The sequence below is a fragment of the Salmo salar genome, chromosome 01, assembly GCF_965601325.2.
Source record: "Salmo salar chromosome 01, fSalSal1, whole genome shotgun sequence".
Lineage (NCBI taxonomy): Eukaryota > Metazoa > Chordata > Actinopteri > Salmoniformes > Salmonidae > Salmo > Salmo salar.
The window spans coordinates 21,864,890-21,886,913 of record NC_138291.1 but is presented as its reverse complement, the minus strand read 5'-3'; the positions used below and the strand labels follow the sequence as shown (position 1 = coordinate 21,886,913).

The window sequence follows — 22,024 nt, the reverse complement described above, 5'->3', positions numbered from 1 at the left end:
GTGGTATATCAGACCGTGTATACCACGGTATGACAAAACATTTATTTTTACTGCTCTAATTAGTAGGTAACCAGTTTATAAGGCACCTCAGAGGTTTGTGGTGTATGGCCAATATACCACGGCAAAGGGCTGTATCCAGGCACTCCACATTGCGTCGTCTGCTTAAGAACATCCCTTAGCCGTGGTATATTGGCCATATACCACACCTTTTTGCTTAAGCATCTCTCCCCTCAGGCCAGTCTTTCAAATTATTACAAACCTGACTTTTTAAATAGTTAAAAACCAGCAAAACAACCAATATCATCACAGGGTTAAAAGGGGTATTCATACCCCTAGACTTATTCCACATGTTGTTGTGTTACAACCTGAATTCAAAATGGATTAAAAAGAGATCTCACCCATCTACACACAATACCCCATAATGACAAAATGAAAATATGTTTTTAAAAGATTTTTCAAATGTATTGAAAACTAAATATCTAATTTACATAAGTATTCACACCCATGAGTCAATACATGTTAGAATTACTTTGGCAAATTATTATTTTTAAAATTCTTCAAGCTCTGTCAAGTTGGTTGTTGGTCATTGGTCATTGCTAGACAGCCATTTTCAAATCTTGCCATATTTTCAAGCCAATTTAAGTCAAAACTATAACTAGGCCACTCGTCTTGGTAAGCAACTCCAGTGTACAAAACATTAGGAACACCTGCTCTTTCCATGCCTGACAAGGTGAATCCAGGTGAAAGCTATGATCCCTTATTGATGTGACATTTACATTTTAGTCATTTAGCAGATGCTCTTATCCAGAGCGACTTACAGTAGTGAATGCATACATTTCATACATTTTATTTTATTTGTACTGGCCCCCCGTGGGAATCGAACCCACAACCCTGGCGTTGCACACACCATGCTGGCGTTGCAAACACCATGCTCTACCAACTGAGCCACAGGGAAGTGACTTGATCAGTGTAGATGAAGGGGAGGAACGGTTAAAAGAAGGAATTTAAGCCTTGAGACAATTGAGACAGAATGTGAACGTGTAACATTCAGAGGCTGAATGGGAAATATAAAAGATTTAATTGCCTTTGAACGGGGTATGTCAGAAGTTGCCAGGCGCACCGGTTTGAGTGTGTCAATAGCTGCAACACTGCTGGGTTTTTCACGCTCAACAGTTTCCCAAGTGTATCAAGTATGGTCCACCACCCAAAGTACATCCAGCCAACTTGACACAACTGTGGGAAGCATTGGAGTCACCATGGGCCAGCATCCCTGTGGAACGCTTTCAACACCTTGTCGTCCATGCCCTGACGAATTGAGGCTGTTCTGAGGGCAAAAAGGGATGCAACTCAATATTTGGAGTCTGTTCCTAATGTTTAGTGCACTCAGTGTATATTTGGGAAAGGAAAGGGAAAGGGGGATACCTAGTCAGTTGTACAACTGAATGCATTCAAATGAAATGTGTCTTCCGCATTTAACCCAACCCCTCCGAATCAGAGAGGTGCAGGCGGATGCCTTAATCGACATCCACGTCTTCGGCGCCCAGGGAACAGTGGGTTAACTGGCCTTATGTAGGGTATTGTCTTGCTGAAAGGTGAATGTCTCCCAGTGTCTGTTGGAAAGCAAACTGAAGCAGGTTTTCCTCTAGGATTTTGCCTGTGCTTAGCTGTATTCTGTTGCTTTTTATCCCCCCAAAAAACTCCTTCGTCCTTGGGGATGACAAGTATACCCATGACATGATGCAGTCACCCCCATTCTTGAAAATATGAAGAGTGGTACCCAGGGATGTGTTGTGTTGGATTTGCCCCAAACATAATACTTTGTATTCAGGACAAAAAGTTAATTTCTTTGCCACATTCTTTGCAGTTTTACTTTAGTCCCTTATTGCAAACAGGATACAAGATTTGGAATATTTTTTATTCTGTACAGGCTTCCTTCTTTCACTCTGTCATTTAGGTTAGTATTGTGGAGTAACTACAATGTTGTTGATCCCTCCTCAGTTGTCTCCTATCACAGCCATTAAACTCTGTAACTGTTTTAAAGTCACCATTGGCCTCCTGGTGAAATCCCTGAGTATTTTTTCCTTCCTCTACGGCAACTGAGTCAGGAAGGACGCCCATATCTTTGTAGTGACTGGGTGTATTGATGCATCATCCGAAGTGTAATTTATAACTTCACCATGCTCAAAGGGATATTCAATGTCTTCTGGGAAGGCTTTCCACTAGATGTTGGAACATTGCTGCGGGAACTTGCTTCCATTCAGCCACAAAAGCATTAGTGAGGTTGGGCACTGATGTTGGGCGATTGGGCCTGGCTCTACCAATAGGTGCCCTTCTTTGCGAGGCATTGGAAAACCTCCCTGGTCTTTGTGGTTGAATCTGTGTTTGAAATTCACCTCTCAACTGAGAGACTTTACAGATAATTGTATGTGTGGGGTACAGAGATGATGTAGTCATTCAAAAATGTTAAACCCTTATTGCACACAGAGTTTTACTCCTGAATTTATTTAGGCTCTCCATAACAAAGAGGTTGAATACTTATTGACTCAAGACATTTCAGCTTTATATTTTTTATGAATTTGTAAATATTACTAAAAACATTATTCCGCTTTGACATTATGGGTTATTGTGTGTAGGACAATGACACAAAATCTAAATCCATTTTAAATTCAGGCTGTAACACAACAAAATGTGGAAAAAGTCAAGGGGTGTGTATACTTTCTGAAGGCACTGTACATACACTACATTACCAGAAGTATGTGGACACTTGCTCATCGAACATCTCATTCCAAAATCATGGGCATTAATATGGAGTTGGTACCCCCTTTGCTACTATAACAGCCTCCACTCTTCTGGCAAGGCTTTCCACTAAATGTTGGAACATTGCTGCGGGGACTTGCTTCCATTCAGCCATAAAAGCATTAGTGAGGTTGGGCACTGATGTTGGGCGATTGCACCTAGCTCGCAGTCGGCGTTCCAATTCTTTGCCCTAGCTTTACACACAGCTGATTCAAATAATCAAACCTTGATGAGTTGGTTATTTGAATCAGCTGTGTAGTGCTTGTTGGTAAGTGTGGAGAGTTGTTCTTAGAGCTTGGTATTGGACCAAATACCAGAGGCTATACATTACTGGTAGTATATTTGAACTAGTGCAACTTTTTTGGTTGAAATAAAGTAAGCAGGCTGAGCATGCATACATGAAATAAAACATACACAAAGCTGCTGAATAAAACATTTATAGTGTTAATATACACAACAGAAGTACATACAAAATGGCACAAAATTATAAAGCTTTAGATACATTTTTTAAATATCCATTAGTGACAAAAAATGTATTTGGGCAAGTAACAACCCCTTCTTTTCATCTGGTAACAGTTAGAGACTCTCCCTCCATTTAGGATCTACTGGAAACCTGGCCAGCCAGGAAGTCCCATCATACCTCATATCAGCAACCGCTCACCCTCCAGACCCAATTCATAGAACATAGACTGGCCAATGGAGATGATCATGAGAAGGGTTTGGCTCCAAAGAATGCCTGTTCCTAACAGTGGAAGTGTCGGAGTAGACATTGTTCAAAGCAACAGAGATGAAAAGTCACCTTGCCTGGCTTTCCTCAAACTCTGTCTATATAGGAAAATGGGAATGTCTGATGTCTGTCTACGTGAGTAGCCCGGATACAATTATTGTGCCATCAACACTCTGGTGATCAGGCACGTCTCAGTCACACAAAATATTAGCCATGTTATAACAAGTAACATTTCATCGGTCCTCTTTCAAAATGACATAATATGAATGACATTAGGGACATTTCAGTGGTTTTTCTATATATTCAGGTTCTCTTCATTGGATTCATGTCAGATTCCATTATTAAGTGGTTAGAGTGTATTGATCCATTTGTACCCATTACCAATAGGAATGTCCCACATGAACAGAAGGCTAAAGGTCACTGGGTAGGAGATATCAGAAACTCTTGATATTATTCATGGGATGCCCTCTGGAGTATTTCTCATTATAAGACACATAGTTGAGTTGATTGATCCCAAAGTCCAGACAACCATGGGAATTAATGGATATCCTTTGGAGTTGAGTGTCACTGAGTCGAGTGTCACTGACTTCAAGTAGGAACTGCAGCATTCTCAGTCTTTGAGGAGAAAGTGAGAGAATAAGAGAATGAGGAGGATTATGGTTATTAAACCATTAACACTATTGAATAGTACAGTGACTATGGCCCCACTCACCTTGTTACACTGTACTAGTTAGTCTCTACTCTCTGGTCTCTCTCACATGTTGAGTAGAGGGATCTGCCACACCATGATGTTGGACACCGTCTCCTCCTGACGGGACTGTTTGGTCTTCCTGTTGACCCTGTGGTGACCCAGCCCCCCTGACACCACCAGCAGAGAGCTGACGTCCACCTTCTGGACCCTCCTGCCCCTCTGGTGGTGGGCCGGATCATTGACCAAGTCATAGATGGCCCCGTCCTCGGGCCCGTGCTCCAGAGAGCCCTGGGACAGAGCCAGGGAGCCACAGGAGGAAGACAGGGAGTCCTGGATGGCCATGGAGGTGCAGCCTGCCTCTCCCAGCCACACTCCCCGGCCCTGGGTGGGAGCTAGAGCGGGTGTGGAGCCTGGGGTTGGAGGTTGGCAGACCTGGGCCTTCTCCCCGTCCTTGGTGTCTCCTGGCTGGCTAGGTAGGCTGCTGCCTGGGCTGCCTGGGTTGCCGGAGGGCCGGTTGCACACCGCGGCTGCCATGGTGAGGAACTTTACTGGGCCGTGGTGGGCGTGGAAGGATACCATGCCCCGTCCTACGACAGCCAAATATCCAGACACACATTACTCCATATACACTATCAATTTACTGGAAAACACTGTTAGTAACTACATATGTGTTTCAAATTGCCCACTTTTGGCAGTAGCCTCCAGAGACTAAGAATTCCATAGACCAGAGGCACATGGAAACTAGCTTTGAGTCATATCAATTAAGAGACAGTATCATTGTTAGAAAGGCTCCACTAAAATATCAAGGCAGGGCTGGGACCTGAAGGATAATGACTGAGGCTCATTAACCCATGTTGTGCTCAAGTTAGATTGATAAAGTCCTTAAAGCACTTGGTACCCAACTCCCTTCCTTTACCCCAAAACTATGAGAGCAAATGGATGGTTTGCCATATAATTCCTCATTGGGATTTTTAGATAATCTGGAATAATCTTCAGGGAAGATGCACCCACCTGTGACCTTGGGGATTCCCTGTAGTCTGGGGACAGAGAGGGCCACTGTCACCCCCAGGTTGGTCCCCACCAGCAGCAGACCATGGCACACCAGCAGACTGCTGACTGAGACCCTCTGGTTCCCTATGGACAGAATAGAACCAACGCATCAATACTGAATCTGCAGAGTTTGTGTTAAATTCTGTTGTAGAGAGCAGTTTGGAGCAGTAATCCAGGGGGCTGTAGTCATGCACAAAACGTTCTGAACAGTGGGCTTTTTCAAGTTATCTAAAAAAGGTTGATAGTTAATAGTTGACCTTAATGATTTCTGGGGTCAAGCTTAACACAGTAGGAGTAGGGTAGATATTTACATTCACAGTAGGGGATAAGTAGGTATTTACATTCACAGTAGGAGATAAGTAGGTATTTACATTCACAGTAGAAGATAAGTAGGTATTTACATTCACAGTAGTAGATAAGTAGGTATTTACATTCAGAAGTCTCCTAGAAATGAGAATGAACACAGTTAATGTGCCCCTTCCAGCGAGCCGTGGGACAGTAACAGGGAGGGAGGTATTTCTGCTTAGTGTGTGGGGAGGTTACTACAGCAATAACGCTTAACAGCCAATGGTCTCCAAGGCAACCGAAAGAGGAGTAAAAATAATAACAGCTCTTTTCACCAAAAGACCACCATTATAGTCCACTTTGAGTCAAACAAACAAACAGTGAACCGTAATGTCGTAATTAAGCAAGCAACTGTGGTTCTATTCAGAAAGACTGATGCAGGCTGGGACAGAAAGGGCTGTGTGTGTCCGGTCTTCCTCGTCATAAATAAATTCAGTATGAAATATCACTTTATACTGTAAACACAGTAATTGTTACGCTAACAGCACCTTTTAGAGGACGTGATAAATTGTGTCGTCTAGTGAACAACGTCTAGTGACTTATTATGTGGAACTTGGTACTTGTTAACATCATCCTCAATAAGCGTTACTATGGCAACAAGCAGCATTGCAAAGCGTGAACAGAAAATGTCCAGAATACCCTTAACATGTTAAATGCCAATAATTGTTAATGCAAATGCATTTTGACAAAACCGTCATAACGGACGGAGTATGGTATGACTGTTTGAGAAAGTCTGTCAAGGCTCCAGTTGTGAGTGGCATTACCCATCATACACTGCAGTATGAGCGGCGCAGCTAAGTCCTCTCCCTCCCATAATCCCCCAGGGTTTTGGCCAAATCAGCCGCTGATCTCTCTTCCCGACCCCTAGCTCCTCCAGAGATCACCCCTCTGAGGAACATCAGTCCTGAGTCTACAGTGCTACTCACCCAGCAGAGAACAGAGCAGCATAACCCATCGCCGCACATGTGCTTGTCATGAGGGCCCCCGGTTACCAGAAACACACACACTGGGGTGCATTTCTCAACATTCTCCTTTCATAATATTTGAAGTTTCCACCCATAGGCCAAACCAAAATAAACCTGAACCAGCATCAACATGGCCCAGGCCTGTTCCAGATCCCACACCAGAGGTCTGCTTTGATCTGCAATTATCCCTCACAACTAGCATGCTGAATTACAGCAGGGGGCTCAGATAGAAAACATACAACCTTCACTACACTGATATTACACAAGCAGTGGGGTGGGTTAGATAGAAAACACTGACTCTATCTCACTAAGAGATGGTTCATATCAGGCCAAAGTCTGGAACCAGAGAGGCTACAGTACTACAGTCTCCAGGCCTCTGTCTCCAGGCCTCTGTCTCCAGGCAGTCCCAGGGCCAACATGGTGATGAAGGGCTGGAGGTGTTGTTTACTGGCTCTCCATGTTTGTCCCAATTAGTGTCCACATGACTGAATATTTAGGTCAGGCCAGACAAAGCCGCCGATACGGACACTCCTCTCCTGCACTCACTACAGACTCCTCTCCTGCACTCACTACAGACTCATCTTCTACACTCTTATGTAGAACCTAAAAGGGTTCTTCGGCTGTCCCAATAGGAGAACCATTTGAAGAACCCTTTTTGGTTCCAGGTAGAAAGAACCCTTTTGGTTCCAGGTAGAACGCTTTTGGGTTCCTTTCTACAGAGGGTTCTATATGGAACCCAAAAGGGCTCAGCCTGGAACCAAAAAGGGTTTTACCTAGAACCAAAAAGGTTATTCTATGGGGACAGCCGAAAAACCCTTTTGGAACACTTTTTTTTTATAAGTGTAGGGCAGTGTTTCCATACTCCGGTCCTAAAGTAACCCCAACAGTACATATTTTTTGTTGTGGCCCCGGACAAGCACACCTGATTCTACTTGGCAACTAATCATCAAGCCCTTGACAAGTTGAATCAGGTATTTTTGTCCGGGGCTACAACAAAATGTGTGCTGTTGGGGCCAGGGGTTCTCGAGGCCCAGAATTGGGAAACACTGGTCTAGGGAACATCAAAGACACAGTGTGAGAACAAACTGTATTTAGAGGGTGGTTTTTGGAAGGTTTTCAGAACGTTTTTCCAAATTGAAATCAACCAAACCCAACTCGGTAAAGGGTTAAGGAAGGGCAGAGGAGGTACTGTAAGTAATCACCAAAGCATGTGTTTGAATAATCACTCTGAAATTCAATTGGACATAACTAAAACCGAATTACAGCCAGAGACCACAGTTTTGCGAAATATCTGTGAGGAATTCCTCAGTGCAATCAAAGGATTTACAAGGAATCGTTCCAACATGAGCTAGCATGAGGAGGAGAACAACCCCACCTTGAACACTGAGGACATTTCACACTCAATCACTCTCAATTCTATGCCATCAACTGTGAACCCCCTGTCTGAACCTGTGTTTCCTGAGGTCTGCAATAGGGTCTCAGACAAAACTAATTCACACTTTGTCTCACAGCTCTCTGCTGGACTTCTGAAACCCCCTAAATACACAAATAGTATGTAGGTATTCTGTCTGTGTTCCTGTAGTTTCTTGCCACAGTATGTCGGGGTGCATCTGGAGTCACCTCTTCAGCCTGAACAATACTACTCAAGTACCTCAAGAATGTAGCGATGCAGAGAATATAAAGTCACTGCATCCATCACCCTCCACTATTAACAGGTATTGATCGTCCTGTCCTCTTGCATCCAAACAGCTTGAATGGCACAACAGTCAGCAGGCTCTGCAGAAACAGCACATTCTCTGGCCTAGTCAATCAATCTGACAGCAGCTGCCAACAACTAAATAAGTGCCAAGGAGGAACATTGTGGAAAGCCAAACCCAGGCTTGCAGGGGCAAACAATACAACTCCCTCCACGGAGAGAGATCTGAACTTGCCCTGACAAATCACATGCACATGTTTAGCCAGTGCAGGCCGCCAGTTTAGACCGTGGTTGAAGAGAACCAGGTGAGGGTGATACGGGGGGGTTGGATCAGTTGGATGGTCCACTGGAAGAGATGATAGAAGGAAAGCAGAGTCCCATGACAGAGAGATACTGTAGATAGGGCATTAACCCATCGCTGTTATCAGAGGAAGTCAGCTCTTTGGTAATACACACAGACCGTAATGTGATGCACACAGCCTTGGCCTAGAGGAGGAAGTATTTCAAGTCGCTGGTCTGAGGTCTCTCCTTCAGAGAAACTTCCTCTGTGGTTGATGCCTCTTATTAGGTAATAAGTAATCCAGATAAGCTTATCATTCACATCTCTGTTAAAAGCCATTCTACTGCTCAACCTCAGAACTTGTTGGGCTGAGTTTCTCAGAAGGCTAGGTGTAGGTAAGTTACTGACTGGATATTCAAAGCATGCTGTGCTGAATGAAAGTGTACTCTTGCTTTTCCACAAACAACCACAAAGTGATCCCTTAGAGACCCTTAAGTTTATGCAAGACTTGACTAAATTGCCTAATCAAACATTGAAGCCCTATTGAATATGCGACTAAAGCATGCATGATGGGACATATGCCAAGATTTAATAAGGTTTACTGTGCAACGAAACCATGATACAATGGTGTTGCCTGGCTACCCAAACTCATTGCTCTGGCCAAACGCTACACCCACGGAAGTTATTTTCTTCTCCGCAATGAGTCTGGATCCGAGTACCTCCCCGGCAATTTCTAGAATGAAAATCCATTCTAGACTGTCTGATTGGTCCCATAAACCAATTGGTTGGGCCAGAGCCAAAACACATGTGGGTAAAGCAGCGTTTCGAAAATTCATTATTGGCTGTGATACTCTGATTGGTTAGAGATTATCCAATCGCTGATGACTTTGTTCTGTGCAACACCCCTTCATTTTGACATCACCACAAACAACTTAAATGACGGCAGTCTCAGACTGAAGTATGTAGCGAACGATAGATCAGAGGAAGAATTCAGTTTGAGTTGTCAGGCAAATGATGATGTCCCTTGCTGTAATGCAATACATTACATTAGACTGCTTAAATTAGTTATCAAATATTATGGAACTCCCATGTGTTGTACTTTGTTGTGGCTAGTGAGTTTTTTATAGGTTTCCTGAAACAAGCCAGATTGCAGGAGGTCTGCAATAGGATCTCTGACACTAAAGACTGCTGAGAAAACTAGTTCACTTAAACACACATTGTCTCACAGCTCTCTGTTGGACTTCTGAAACCCTCTTAATACACAAATAGTATGTAGTTAGTCTGTCTGTGTTCCTGTAGTTTGTTCCCACAGTATGTCGGGGTGCATCTGGAGAGAGCAAAGTACAAAACCTTATGGTAATAATGGATGAGGACACTAAAATACTCAACTATGTACACACAGTCTAGGGCTTATAAACAATGGGCAGAACTCAGATCATGATAGCACTGTTTATTACACTTTTAAAAGGAGACTGTGATGTGATCCTGTAGGCTAGTCATTACTGGTGACCACAACACACACACACACACACACACACACACACACACACACACACACACACACACACACACACACACACACACACACACACACACACACACACACACACACACACACACACACACACACACACACACACACACACACACTCTTTATAAAAACAATTACTCCATGGCAGAGTCCAGCTTAAAATAATTCAAATTGAAATCTAAACAGTCGACTGGACGGTATCTTCAAAATACTGTACAGGGTCAGAGAGGAAAAGTGGACAACTGTAACAACCTGGATATAAACCCTTCATGACAACATCACAGGACAAACCTCCCAAAACCTTCTAACAACAAGGCACAGGTACAGTATTCCATTTACTACAGTAGAACTGATGATAGGGGCTAACAGCTGCAACTGACAATATACAGGATCAACCCCCAAAACTCGAATTAAAAAAATGGAGCTGTTGTAGTAATATTAAAGACCAGCTACAGATAGAAGAGAGATTATGACTAGTCCTCTATAGACGGATGTAGAACACTCACTATTCACAACACAGCTGTCTCTGATGAAGATCCTCAGACTCTGGTCTGTTTGATTATTACATTCCCAACTATTTGACCCGTCGCGGTGATTGAGGCGAGCTTTACTACCAATGACGTCAAACAGAAGTTGTCACACCGAATGCTTAACATTTTGCCGCGTTCACTTGCTAATCAGAACAAGAAAAACCCTTGACATTTTCCACATTTTGTTACATTACAGCCTTCTTCTAAAATGCATTAAATGTTTTTTTTCCCTCATCAATCTACACACAATACCCCATAATGACAAAGCAAAAATAGGTTTTTAGACATTTTTGCAAATGTATATAGAAAAAAAAGGATAAAAAGAACTGGATTATTCAGACCCTTTACTCAGTACTTTGTTGATGCTTTGGCAGTGATTACAGCCCCAAGTCTTGTTGGGAATGATGCTACAAGCTTGGCACACATTTATTTGGGGATTTTCCCCCATTCTTCTCTGCAGATCATCTCAAGCTCTGTCAGGTTGGATGTGGAGCGTCGCTGCACAGCTATTTTCAGTTCTCTCCAGAGATGTTCGATCGGGTTTAAGTCAGGGCTCTGGCTGGGCCACTCAAAGACATCCAGAGACTTGTCCCGAAGCCACTCCTGTGTTGTCTTGGATGTGTGCTTAGGGCCATTGTCCTGTTGGAAGATGAACCGTCGTCCCAGTCTGAGGTCCTGAGCGCTCTGGAGCAGGTTTTCATCAAGGATCTCTCTATACTTTGCTCTGTTCATCTTTCCCTCGATCCTGACTAGTCTCCCAGTCCCTGCCGCTAAAAAACATCCACACAGCATGATGCTGCCACCACAATGCTTCACCGTAGGAATGATGCCAGGTTTCCTCAGACATGCTGCTTGGCATTCAGGCCAAAGAGTTCCATCTTGGTTTCATCAGACCAGAGAATCTTGTTTCATCGTATGAGAGTCCTTTAGGCACATTTGGAAAACTCCAAGCGGGCTGTCATGTACCTTTTACTGAGGAGTGGCATCCGTCTGGCCACTCTACAATAAAGGCCTGATTGGTGGAGTGCTGTAGAGATGGTTGTCCTTCTGGAAGGTTCTCCCATCTCCACAGAGGAACTCTGGAGCTCTGTCAGAGTGACCATTGGGTTCTTGGTCACCTCCCTGACCAAGGCCCTTTCCCCCGATTGCTCAGTTTGGCCAGGCAGCCAGCTCTAGGAAGAGTCTTGGTGGTTCCAAATTTCTTCCATTTTAAGAATGATGGAGGCCACTGTGTTCTTGGGGACCTTCAATGCTGCAGATATTTTTTGGTACCCTTCTCCAGATCTGTGCCTTGACACAATCCTGTCTCGGAGCTAATTGGACAATTCCTTCGACCTCATGGCTTGATTTTTGCTCTGACATGCACTGTCAACTGTGGGACCTTATATAGACAGGTGTGTGCCTTTCCAAATGATGTCCAATCAATTGAATTTACCATAGGTGGACTTCAATCAAGTTGTAGAAACATCTCAAGGATGATCAATGGAAACAGGATGCACCTGAGCTCAATTTTGAGTCACATAGCAAAGGGTCTGAATACTTATGTAAATAAGGTATTTCTGTTTGTTATTTGTAATAAATTAGCAACATTTTCTAAAAACCTGTTTTCACTTTGTCATTATGGGGTATTGTGTGTAGATTGATGAGTAAAAAATGTAATTTAATCAATTTTAGAATAAGGCTGTAACTTAACAAAATGTGGAAAAAGTCAAGGGGTCTGAATACTTTCCAAATGCACTGTATCTATGCACACACCGTGATTGTGATCTTATTACAGATAGTCACTGAGCCAGTCAGCCCTTTGATATTTGGAGAAAAACACACTCAAGTACATGACGACCTGATGACTGACTGTCAAATGTGATCCATTTCTACTTTCAGAGGACTGCTCTGTTCTTGCAAAAAAATTACCTGTTCATTCCCAGTCCACCATAAGGATCCAAACAATGACTTTGGAGGACACAAAGAGAACAAAATGACATGGGTACTGGTGGTTTGTGCAAACAGAGTTGATAAGATTGCATCTGTATTATAAATCACAGTACTGTGGGCTGAGGATGGAAACAGTGCTGCTGTATACTGATATCCTGAAGGTGAGGTTCACCTTTGAGTGTGTGGTGGGTGGTGTTGAGTGGGTATTTTTTTAGGATGCTATGATCTACTGTGTTAGAGAAAATGTGTTTTCTGGGCTGGCAATAATGTCTCTCTTACTATACTAGAGTATCTTGTGTAAAGCAGTGAACTTGTTCATACCATGTGTTGACAGTGCTGTAAGATGCATACAAGTGTGACATGATAATGATGTCTTACCAGCCAGTATGTTGTGTACAGGTGTGGTAATGTTATCATGTACAGTTGAAGTCGGAAGTTTACTTACACCTTAACCAAATACATTTAAACTCAGTTTTTCACAATTCCTGACATTTAATCCTAGTAAAAATTCTGTCTTAGGTCAGTTACGATTACCACTTTATTTTAAGAATGTGAAATGTCAGAATAATAGTAGAGAGAATGATTTATTTCAGCTTTTATTTCTTTCAGCACATTCTCAGTGGGTCACAAGTTTACATACACTCAATTAGTATTTGGTAGCATTGCCTTTAAATTGTTTAACTTGTGTCAAACGTTTCAGGTAGCCTTCCACAAGCTTCCCACAATAAGTTGGGTGAATTTTGACCCATTCCTCCTGACAGAGCTGGTGTAACTGTGTCAGGTTTGTAGGCCTCCTTGCTCACACACGCTTTTTCAGTTCTGCCCACACATTTTTTATAAGATTGAGGTCAGGGCTTTGTGATGGCCATTCCAATATCTTGACTTTGTTGTCCTTAAGCCATTTTGCCACAACTTTGGAAGTATGCTTGGTGTCATTGTCCATTTGGAAGACCCTTTTGTGACCAAGCTTTAACTTCCTGACTGATGTCTTGAGATGTTGCTTTAATATATCTACATAATTTTCCTCCTCATGATGCCATCTATTTTGTGAAGTGCACCAGTACCTCCTGCAGCAAAGCAGCCCCACAACATGATGCTGCCGCCCCCGTGCTTCACAGTTGGGATGGTGTTCTTCGGCTTGCAAGCCTCTCCCTTTTTCCTCCAAACATAACGATGGTCATTATGGCCAAACAGTTCTATTTTTGTTTCATCAGACCAGAGGACATTTCTCCAAAACGTAACATATTTGTCCCCATGTGCAGTTGCAAACCGTAGTCTGGCTTTTTTATGGCGGTTTTGGAGCAGTGGCATCTTCCTTGCTGAGCTGCCTTTCAGGCTATGTCGATATAGGACTCGTTTTACTGTGGATATAGATACTTTTGTACCTGTTTCCTCCAGCATCTTTACAAGGTCCTTTGCTGTTGGTCTGGGATTGATTTGCACTTTCGCACCAAAGTACATTCATCTCTTGGAGGCAGAACACGTCTCCTTCCTGAGCGGTATGACGGCTGCGTGGTCCCATGGTGTTTATACTTGCGTACTATTGCTTGTACAGATGAATGTGGTACCTTCAGGCGTTTGTAAATTTCTCCCAAGGATGAACCAGACTTGTGGAGGTCTACAATTTTCTTTCTGAGGTCTTGGATGATTTCCTTTGATTTTCCCATGATGTCAAGCAAAGAGGCACTGAGTTTGAAGGTAGGCCTTGACGCCAACCTAAGTGTATGTAAACTTCCGACTTAAACTGTATCTTACCAGCCAGTATGTTGTGTACAGCTGTGGTAATGTTATCATGTATCTTACCAGCCAGTATGTTGTGTACAGGTGTGGTAATGTTATCATGTATCTTACCAGCCAGTATGTTGTGTACAGGTGTAGCGATGTTGATGTCCTGTAGATCCTCCAGCGTCTCCGTGTGGAACAGTCGGAGGGTGGACCCAGAGCTGAAAGCTATCCAGATACCCACCCCAGCCACCACCATGTGGGATACCACCATGCCCTCCTCCTGGTGGGCCTCCAGCTGCCTCTGACAGGGGGAGAGACGAAGACAGGAAGAGGGGATATTATATACTGAATCGCTAATTTCTTCAATTGCTTTGAGAGTAAACATTAGCATGTACACCACTTTGTCTTTAGAGTAGTGGGAAATAAACCCTACTGAGCCACCAATCAGAAATATGTTCTGTAACAATCTCATATCAAAGGGTTTATCGCAGTGTGCTTATGATCAGGAAATGCCTTTTTACGTGACAGTATATGTACACATCACTAAGGAGCGGCCATACGGTACTATACAACGTTCCCAGTGGTTACAGAGGGTGGGGAAGAGACAGGAGATCATCTGCACTGTTCGGTCTGAGCTGTGACAACACACTGACAGTACGCCTGCTAAGAGGCTGAGCCATGTACTGTACGTCAACATCCACCTCATTACTGACTGTTATGTCTAGGGAATGTTTTAAGGAACCATGAATACATTATAGAAGACAGAATTGAATTATCCACCATGTTACTCCAAGTGTCATAATAGTAAACATCAGAGAGGTGGAAATAATGTTTTGATTTGCAGGATTGTTGGGCACAATAGCGACATCAGCTTTAGTCAAAACATGAGCTGTGAGGAAAGTGGTGTCTGCTTCTCACAGATCCACAGTTTGACTTGCCTCTCCTTTGTTTTCCTTATTACGAAGCCAAATATGACTGAGGGCATTTTAGGTCAACATTCCCTGTCTCTGTTCTAATGGTATCAGTCAAAGAGAATATATCGTGGATATTGTTGTTTTAAGTAATTTCACTGTGATTTTCTCAGCCCAGTACCTGAGAGGCACTTTTACTACAGGTATCAGCTGTGTGGCATGAGATCGCCCTCCTCAACCCTGTTAATGAAGGGAAACTGCTTGGCCAAGAAGTCAGTCCATTCATGGCCTCACAGCAGGGTTCCAGTAGTGACAACAACAAGTTCAGGTAGGGTGTCAGTGAATCTACGTAAACTTGAACCTTCCAGGTGACCTTTAACCTTCTCTAGCCTCTCTCTCCCTTCTTGCCGCCATATGCGCCCTTTCTTTGTGTGTCTCTCCGTCCCTCTCTACCCATCTCTCTTCTTCCTCTTCACCTTAGTCTCTCCCACTCTTTCCCTTTTTGTCTGCCCCTCTTTCTCTCTCTCCATCACTCTTTCTCTAACCCTCTTTTCCCATGTAGGTTCCAGGGTGTAAGCCATGGGGAAAGACAGGCAGTTAGTCCCGTAATGAGCTTAATGACGCTAACAGGATTATGAGTCTCTGCATGCTGGAGGGAAGGTGGAGCGTTGCTATTCCAGGACGAACAGCAGGTGCTGGTGAACCGGACCGTGGCGGGACAGACAGGGATCCCCACAAACGCTCTGGGCCTGGGGAGAGGGAGCGAGGGGGACAAGGAGCAAGAGAGACCCCTCGCAGGTTCCACTATACCTCTCTAACATAATTAAACAAGAGCCAAGCCAAATGCAGGTGACATCATAGATATTGGGCCAAACACAGTTAGTAACCTAGAAAGATGGAAAATTCAACCTTGTCTCAGAGCATTTTGTATTATTCTGTATTTATACTGAACAAAAATATAAATGCAACATGCAACAATTTCTAAGTTTTTACTGAGTCACAGTTCATATAAGGAAATAGCACACTTGGCAGCCAGGCCCACCCACTGGGGAGCCAGGCCCAGCCAATCAGAATGAGTTTTCCCCCACAAAAAATAGAACTGTTCGGCCATAATGACCATTGTTGTGTTTGGAGGAAAACGGGGGAGGCTTGCAAGCCGAAGAACACCATCCCAACCGTGAAGCATGGGGTGGCGGCATCATGTTGTGGGGGTGCTTTGCTGCAAGAGGGACTGGTGCGCTTCACAAAATAGATGGCATCATGAGGTGGGAAAATTATGTGGATGTATTGAAGCAACATCTCAAGACATCAGTCAGGAAGTTAAAGCTTGGTCACAAATGTGTCTTCCAAATGGACAATGACCCCAAGCATACTTCCAAAGTTGTGGCAAAATGGCTTAAGGACAACAAAGTGAAGGTATTGGAGTGGCCATCACAAAGCCCTGACCTCAATCCTCTACAAAATCTGTGGGCAAAACTGAAAAAGCATGCTTGAGCAAGGAGGCCTACAAACCTGACTCAGTTACACCAGCTCTGTCAGGAGGAATGGGCCAAAATTCACCCAACTTATTGTGGGAAGCTTGATAAAGGCTACTTGAAACGTTGATGAAGGCTACCTGAAACGGTCGCAACCCCATGTGCAGTCGCCAGAGAATTTCCAAAACCCTGTTAAAAAAATGTATATATCTAATATTGTCTTTCTCTCTCAAAATCATTGTAATGTAACCTTAAAAATCGAAATAAAAATTATTCAAATCATCTAAAAGTAAAATTCAACCAGAAAAGGCTGCACTTGACTGTTGCACTTGAATCCTTCCTACGGTGAATGGCTAAGCCCTGCTACGCTATGAAGCCACACACTATTGCAGACTTTGATATTACCAGCCACAATTGATATGCTGAAAACAATGTGTGGGGAGGCAGAGGCACAGAAACTCATATCAATACCTTTGTCAGATAACACTGAAACTAAGAATTGATGCTATAGCTTGCAATAAAAGAGGAAACGACTCAAAAACTCTCCACCTTATTCTCTTAGTTCGCTACATGTTGGGGGATGCTATTCACGAGGACATATTGTTCGGTCTCACGATTCCCGAGCATGAAACGGCACAAGGGATGTTCAGTGTGCTGTGTGGCTCTATTGACAAAAACTACATCGAACGACCTGTTTGCAAAATTACAGTGCACACGCCTGTTTGCAAAACTACATTGCATTTGGAAAGTATCCAGACCCTTTTGACTTTTTTCACATTTTGTTACGTTACAGCCTTATTCTAAAATTGACTAAATAAAAGAAAATCCTCATTAATCTACACACACAACACCCCATAATGACAAAGCAAAAACAGATTTTTAGAAATACATAAGTATTCAGACCCTTTGCTATGTGAATCAAAATTGAGCTCAGGTGCATCCTGTTTCCATTGATCATCCTTGAAATGTTTCTACAACTTGATTGGAGTCCACCTGTGGCATATTCATGGACATTATTTGGAGAGGCCCACACCTGTCTATATAAGGTCCCACAGTTGACAGTGCATGTCAGAGCAAAAACCAAGCCATGAGGTCGAAGGAATTGTCCGTTGAGCTCCGAGGCAGGATTGTGTCGAGACACAGATCTGGGGAAGGGTACCAAAAAATGTCTGCAACATTAAAGGTCCCCAAGAACACAGTGGCCTCCATCATTCTTAAATGGAAGAAGTTTGGAACCATCAAGACTCTTCCTAGAGCTGGCCGCCCGGCCAAACTGAGCAATCGGAGGAGAAGGGCCTTGTTCAGGGAGTTCCTCTGAGGGGCTCCCGAGTGGCGCAGTGGTTTAAGGCACTGCATCTCAGTGCAAGAGGCGTCACTACAGATCTTGGTTCAATTCCAGGCTGTATCACAACTGGCTGTAATTGGGAGTCCCATAGGGCGGTGCACAATTGGCCCAGTGTCGTCCAGGTAAGGGCTTGGCCGGGGTAGGCCGTCATTGTAAGAACTTGTTCTTAACTGACTTGCCTAGTTAAATAAAGGTTAAATAAATGTAAAAAGTAAGTGGGAGAACCATCTCTGCAGTACTCCACCATCAGGCCTTTATGGTAGAGTGGCCAGATGGAAGCCACTCCTCAGTTAAAGGCACATGACAGCCTGCTTGGAGACCAAGAGAAACATGATTCTCTGACGAAACCAAGATTGAACTCCTCGGCTTGAATCCCTACGGTGAAGCATGGTGGTGGCAGCATCATGCTGTGGGGATGTTTTTTAGCGGCAGGTACTGGGAGACTAGTCAGGATCGAGGAAAAGAAGAACAGTGCAAAGTACAGAGAGATCCTTGATGAAAACCTGCTCCAGAGTGCTCAGGATCTCAGGATCTTTTCCACAGGACAACGACCCTGAGCACACAGCCAAGACAACGCAGGAGTGGCTTCGGGACAAGTCTCTGAATGTCCTTGAATGGCCCAGCCGGAGCAGACTTGAACCCGATCTAACATCTCTGGAGAGACTTGAAAATAGCTGTGCATTTACGCTCCCCATCCAACCTGACAGAGCTTGAGGATCTGCAGAGAAGAATGGGAGAAACTCCCCAAATACAGGTGTGCCAAGCTTGTAGCGTCATACCCAAGAAGACTTGAGGCTGTAATTGCTGCCAAAGGTGCTTCAACAAAGTACTGAGTAAAGGGTATGAATACTTACATTATGTAAATATGATATCAGTTTTTCATTTTTAGTACATTTTCAAATGTTTAAAAACCTGTTTTTACTTTGTCATTATGGGCTATTGTGTTTAGATTGATGAGGGGGAAAAAACGATTTAATCAATTTTAGAATAGGCCTGTAAAGTAACAAAATGTGGAAAAAGTCAAGGGGTCTAATACTTTTACGAATGCACTGTATTTAGAGATATGGGCTCAGAGCATGACAATGTTCTATTTCCCACCGAGGCTTGGGGGTTATCGAGGGGAAGTGTCGGAAAGATTATTCAAATTGAGAGAGGCATTGTTGTCTTCCCAATGGATGTAAAAAACTGACTTTGTTGACTTTCTGGGTAATGAAAAGAAAATGTGTCTCCTTGCCTATGTAACAGACATATTTGGATAACTGAACAAACTGAATGCAAGCGTGCAGAGAAATACAAACAAATTCTATAGATGAGTGAGCTAAATCCGTTTGACTGTGAAATTGGCCATTTATAAGATATTAGAGATGGGAAAGATACAGTACCTCTGACGTGTGTGTGTGTGTTTATGTGTGTGTGTGTGTGTGTGTGTGTGTGTGTGTGAGTCATGGGACCCATCTTCCAGATCAAAGGTTATGAGACAAAGAGGGAGGCAGGGATCCATACAGTAAGTGAGATAAAGAGATGAGCTAGAGATGGGTTAGATACCTCCACAGTGTGTGTGGTAGTGCTGATGATGAAGACTTGTCCTCCAGAGGAAGCCCAGACATGTTCCTCCACAGCTAGCATGGCCTTCACTGGCAGAACCCCCAGCTTCAACACTTTAGGAGACTCTGGATTCCATGAGCCATCTGAAACACAAGCATACACATACATTTCATACACATCTGCTACAAGCGCTAAACAGTGGCAGATCACTACGAATCTGGAAGAACCAAAAACTAAAGTGAACCAACTATCACTATGCAAGAATATTAATGTATTGTTAGATATGGTCATTCAGATTATGCATGCATTAGCTGCAGAAAACCCCTCTAAAATGTCCTCTGCATTTCTGATCCTCATAATAATGCTGGAGAGACCATTGATGATTTCACAGGTTTCACAATTAATATAGATGCACTGAGAGTCGTTAGTCGCCTGTAGAGCCAACCCACACACCTCCTACATACTGCTGCCTGCCTACTGCTACAGAGCTCAGGAGACCACTCTGAAAACCCAACAATGGGAACTAAACAACCCACACTGGGTACATTATAAATACAGCCAACACATTTCTCTGCAACGTTCATCTTTCTCCCTAAGTTTAGAACCCAATTGCAACAGATCAAGAACATGTAACCGATGTGAAATGGCTAGCTAGTTAGCAAGGTGCGTGCTAATAGCGTTTCAATCGGTGACGTCACTTGCTCTGAGACCTTGAAGTAGTTGACGCTGCTTTTGTGGAGCGATGGGTAACGATGCTTCATGGGAGGCAGTTGTAAATGTGTGCAGAGGGTCCCTGGTTTGAGCCCAGGTAGGGGCGAGGAGAGCGACGGAAGCTATACTGTTACAAACACATAAAAGTGTAGGGAGAGATTGTAGGATTAAATCCTTAAACAAAATTCAAGGTGCTCTGAAGTACTCTGAATAAGGAGTTAATTTCCTCCAGAGCCAATCTACTACAGGAAACATCAGAGGACTCACCAATTGTGTTTGTTTAAGGGAACTGACAAAGGCAGCTATTGAAAGGTGCGGTGCCATACAGGGAGGAGTGGGGACACTCATTCTGGGGTATAGTAATTACTAGGGAAGTAAGGGGCTAGGGTGGATTAAAGATACTGCTTTGTGTGTGTGTGTGTGTGTGTGTGTGTGTGTGTGTGTGTGTGTGTGTGTGTGTGTGTGTGTGTGTGTGTGTGTGTGTGTGTGTGTGTGTGTGTGTGTGTGTGTGTGTGTGTGTGTGTGTGTGTGTGTGTACGCAACAAGGACAGAGAGCAATTGAGAGAGAAATGCTAAAGTGTACAGGACTAAAACGGCATGTGTTTAAACATCATTCTCCCTCCCAGCCAGCCTTATGTAATCTTCCTGTCCTCGGCTGCAGCGTGTCAACAAAACCAATTCTTTCACATTCCATTATGTCAATGTGACTTCTTAGGAACATCCAATCAGACTGCAGTATGTGTGTGTGTGTGTGTGTCAGAATAGTAGATAGTAGATAACAATAGTAGATAACAACAATGTCAACATAATATACGGTAGGCAAAGATGTTTCCTTATTCCCTGACTGGATGGTGATGGCATGCGGTGCGGTCTATGCTGAGCCATTCACACACATAAACAATGAGAAGAACAAGTGTTGCAGAATAGGGCTGGCTGGGGGTTCAGATAGGGCTGTTCCTACAGCAGAAGAGGACTGTCTGGGGGTTCAGATGGGGCTGTTCCTACTGCAGTGTGACAACACCTACCACAATCACTCTGCCACAGGCAGGCAGGGTACAGTCCCAGCAGAGCTAAACATGTGGAACTCAAGCTGTGGAACTGTGGCAATACAGATAGTGCCATATACAGTTGAAGTCGGAAGTTTACATACACCTTAGCCAAATACATTTAAACTCAGTTTTTCACAATTCCTGACATTTAATCCTAGTAAAAATGTCCTGTCTTAGGTCAGTTAGGATCACCACTTTGTTTTAATAATGTGAAATGTCAGAATAATAGTTGAGAGAATGATTTATTTCAGCTTTTATTTCTTTCATCACATTCCCAGTGGGTCAGAAGTTTACATACACTCAATTAGAATTTGGTAGCATTGCCTTTAAATTGTTTAACTTGGGTCAAACGTTTTGGGTAGCCTTCCACAAGCTTCCCACAATAAGTTGGGTGAATTTTGTCCCATTCCTCCTGACAGAGCTGGTGTAACTGAGTCAGGTTTGTAGGCTTCCTTGCTCTCACACACTTTTTCAGTTCTGCCAACAAATTTTCTATAGGATTGAGGTCAGGGCTTTGTGATGGAAACTCCAATAGCTTGACTTTGTTGTCCTTAAGTAAGCCATTTTGCCACAACTTTGGAAGTATGCTTGGGGTCATTGTCCATTTGGAAAACCCATTTGTGACCAAGCTTTAACTTCTTGACTGATGTCTTGAGATGTTGCTTCAATACATCCACATAATTTTCCTACCTCATGATGCCATCTATTTTGTGAAGCGCA

At 43.5% G+C, this 22,024-nt stretch overlaps 1 protein-coding gene across 2 annotated transcripts in view; it reads right to left on the bottom strand.

Moving 5' to 3' along the window:
* Positions 1–3,217: 3,217 nt before the first annotated feature.
* The window catches only part of LOC106574446 (Rho guanine nucleotide exchange factor (GEF) 10), a 106,497-nt gene continuing 87,690 nt past the window's right edge, over positions 3,218–22,024 (bottom strand). For both annotated transcript variants that reach the window (XM_014150370.3, XM_014150449.3), the window contains 5 exons: positions 19,545–19,687; positions 14,395–14,569; positions 5,226–5,348; positions 4,236–4,801; positions 3,218–4,138 (listed from right to left, as the gene is read on the bottom strand). In XM_014150370.3, the coding sequence (XP_014005845.3) occupies positions 4,278–4,801; positions 5,226–5,348; positions 14,395–14,569; positions 19,545–19,687 (965 nt within the window). In that variant the 3' untranslated portion in view covers positions 3,218–4,138; positions 4,236–4,277. The remainder of the gene's footprint in view (positions 4,139–4,235; positions 4,802–5,225; positions 5,349–14,394; positions 14,570–19,544; positions 19,688–22,024) is intronic.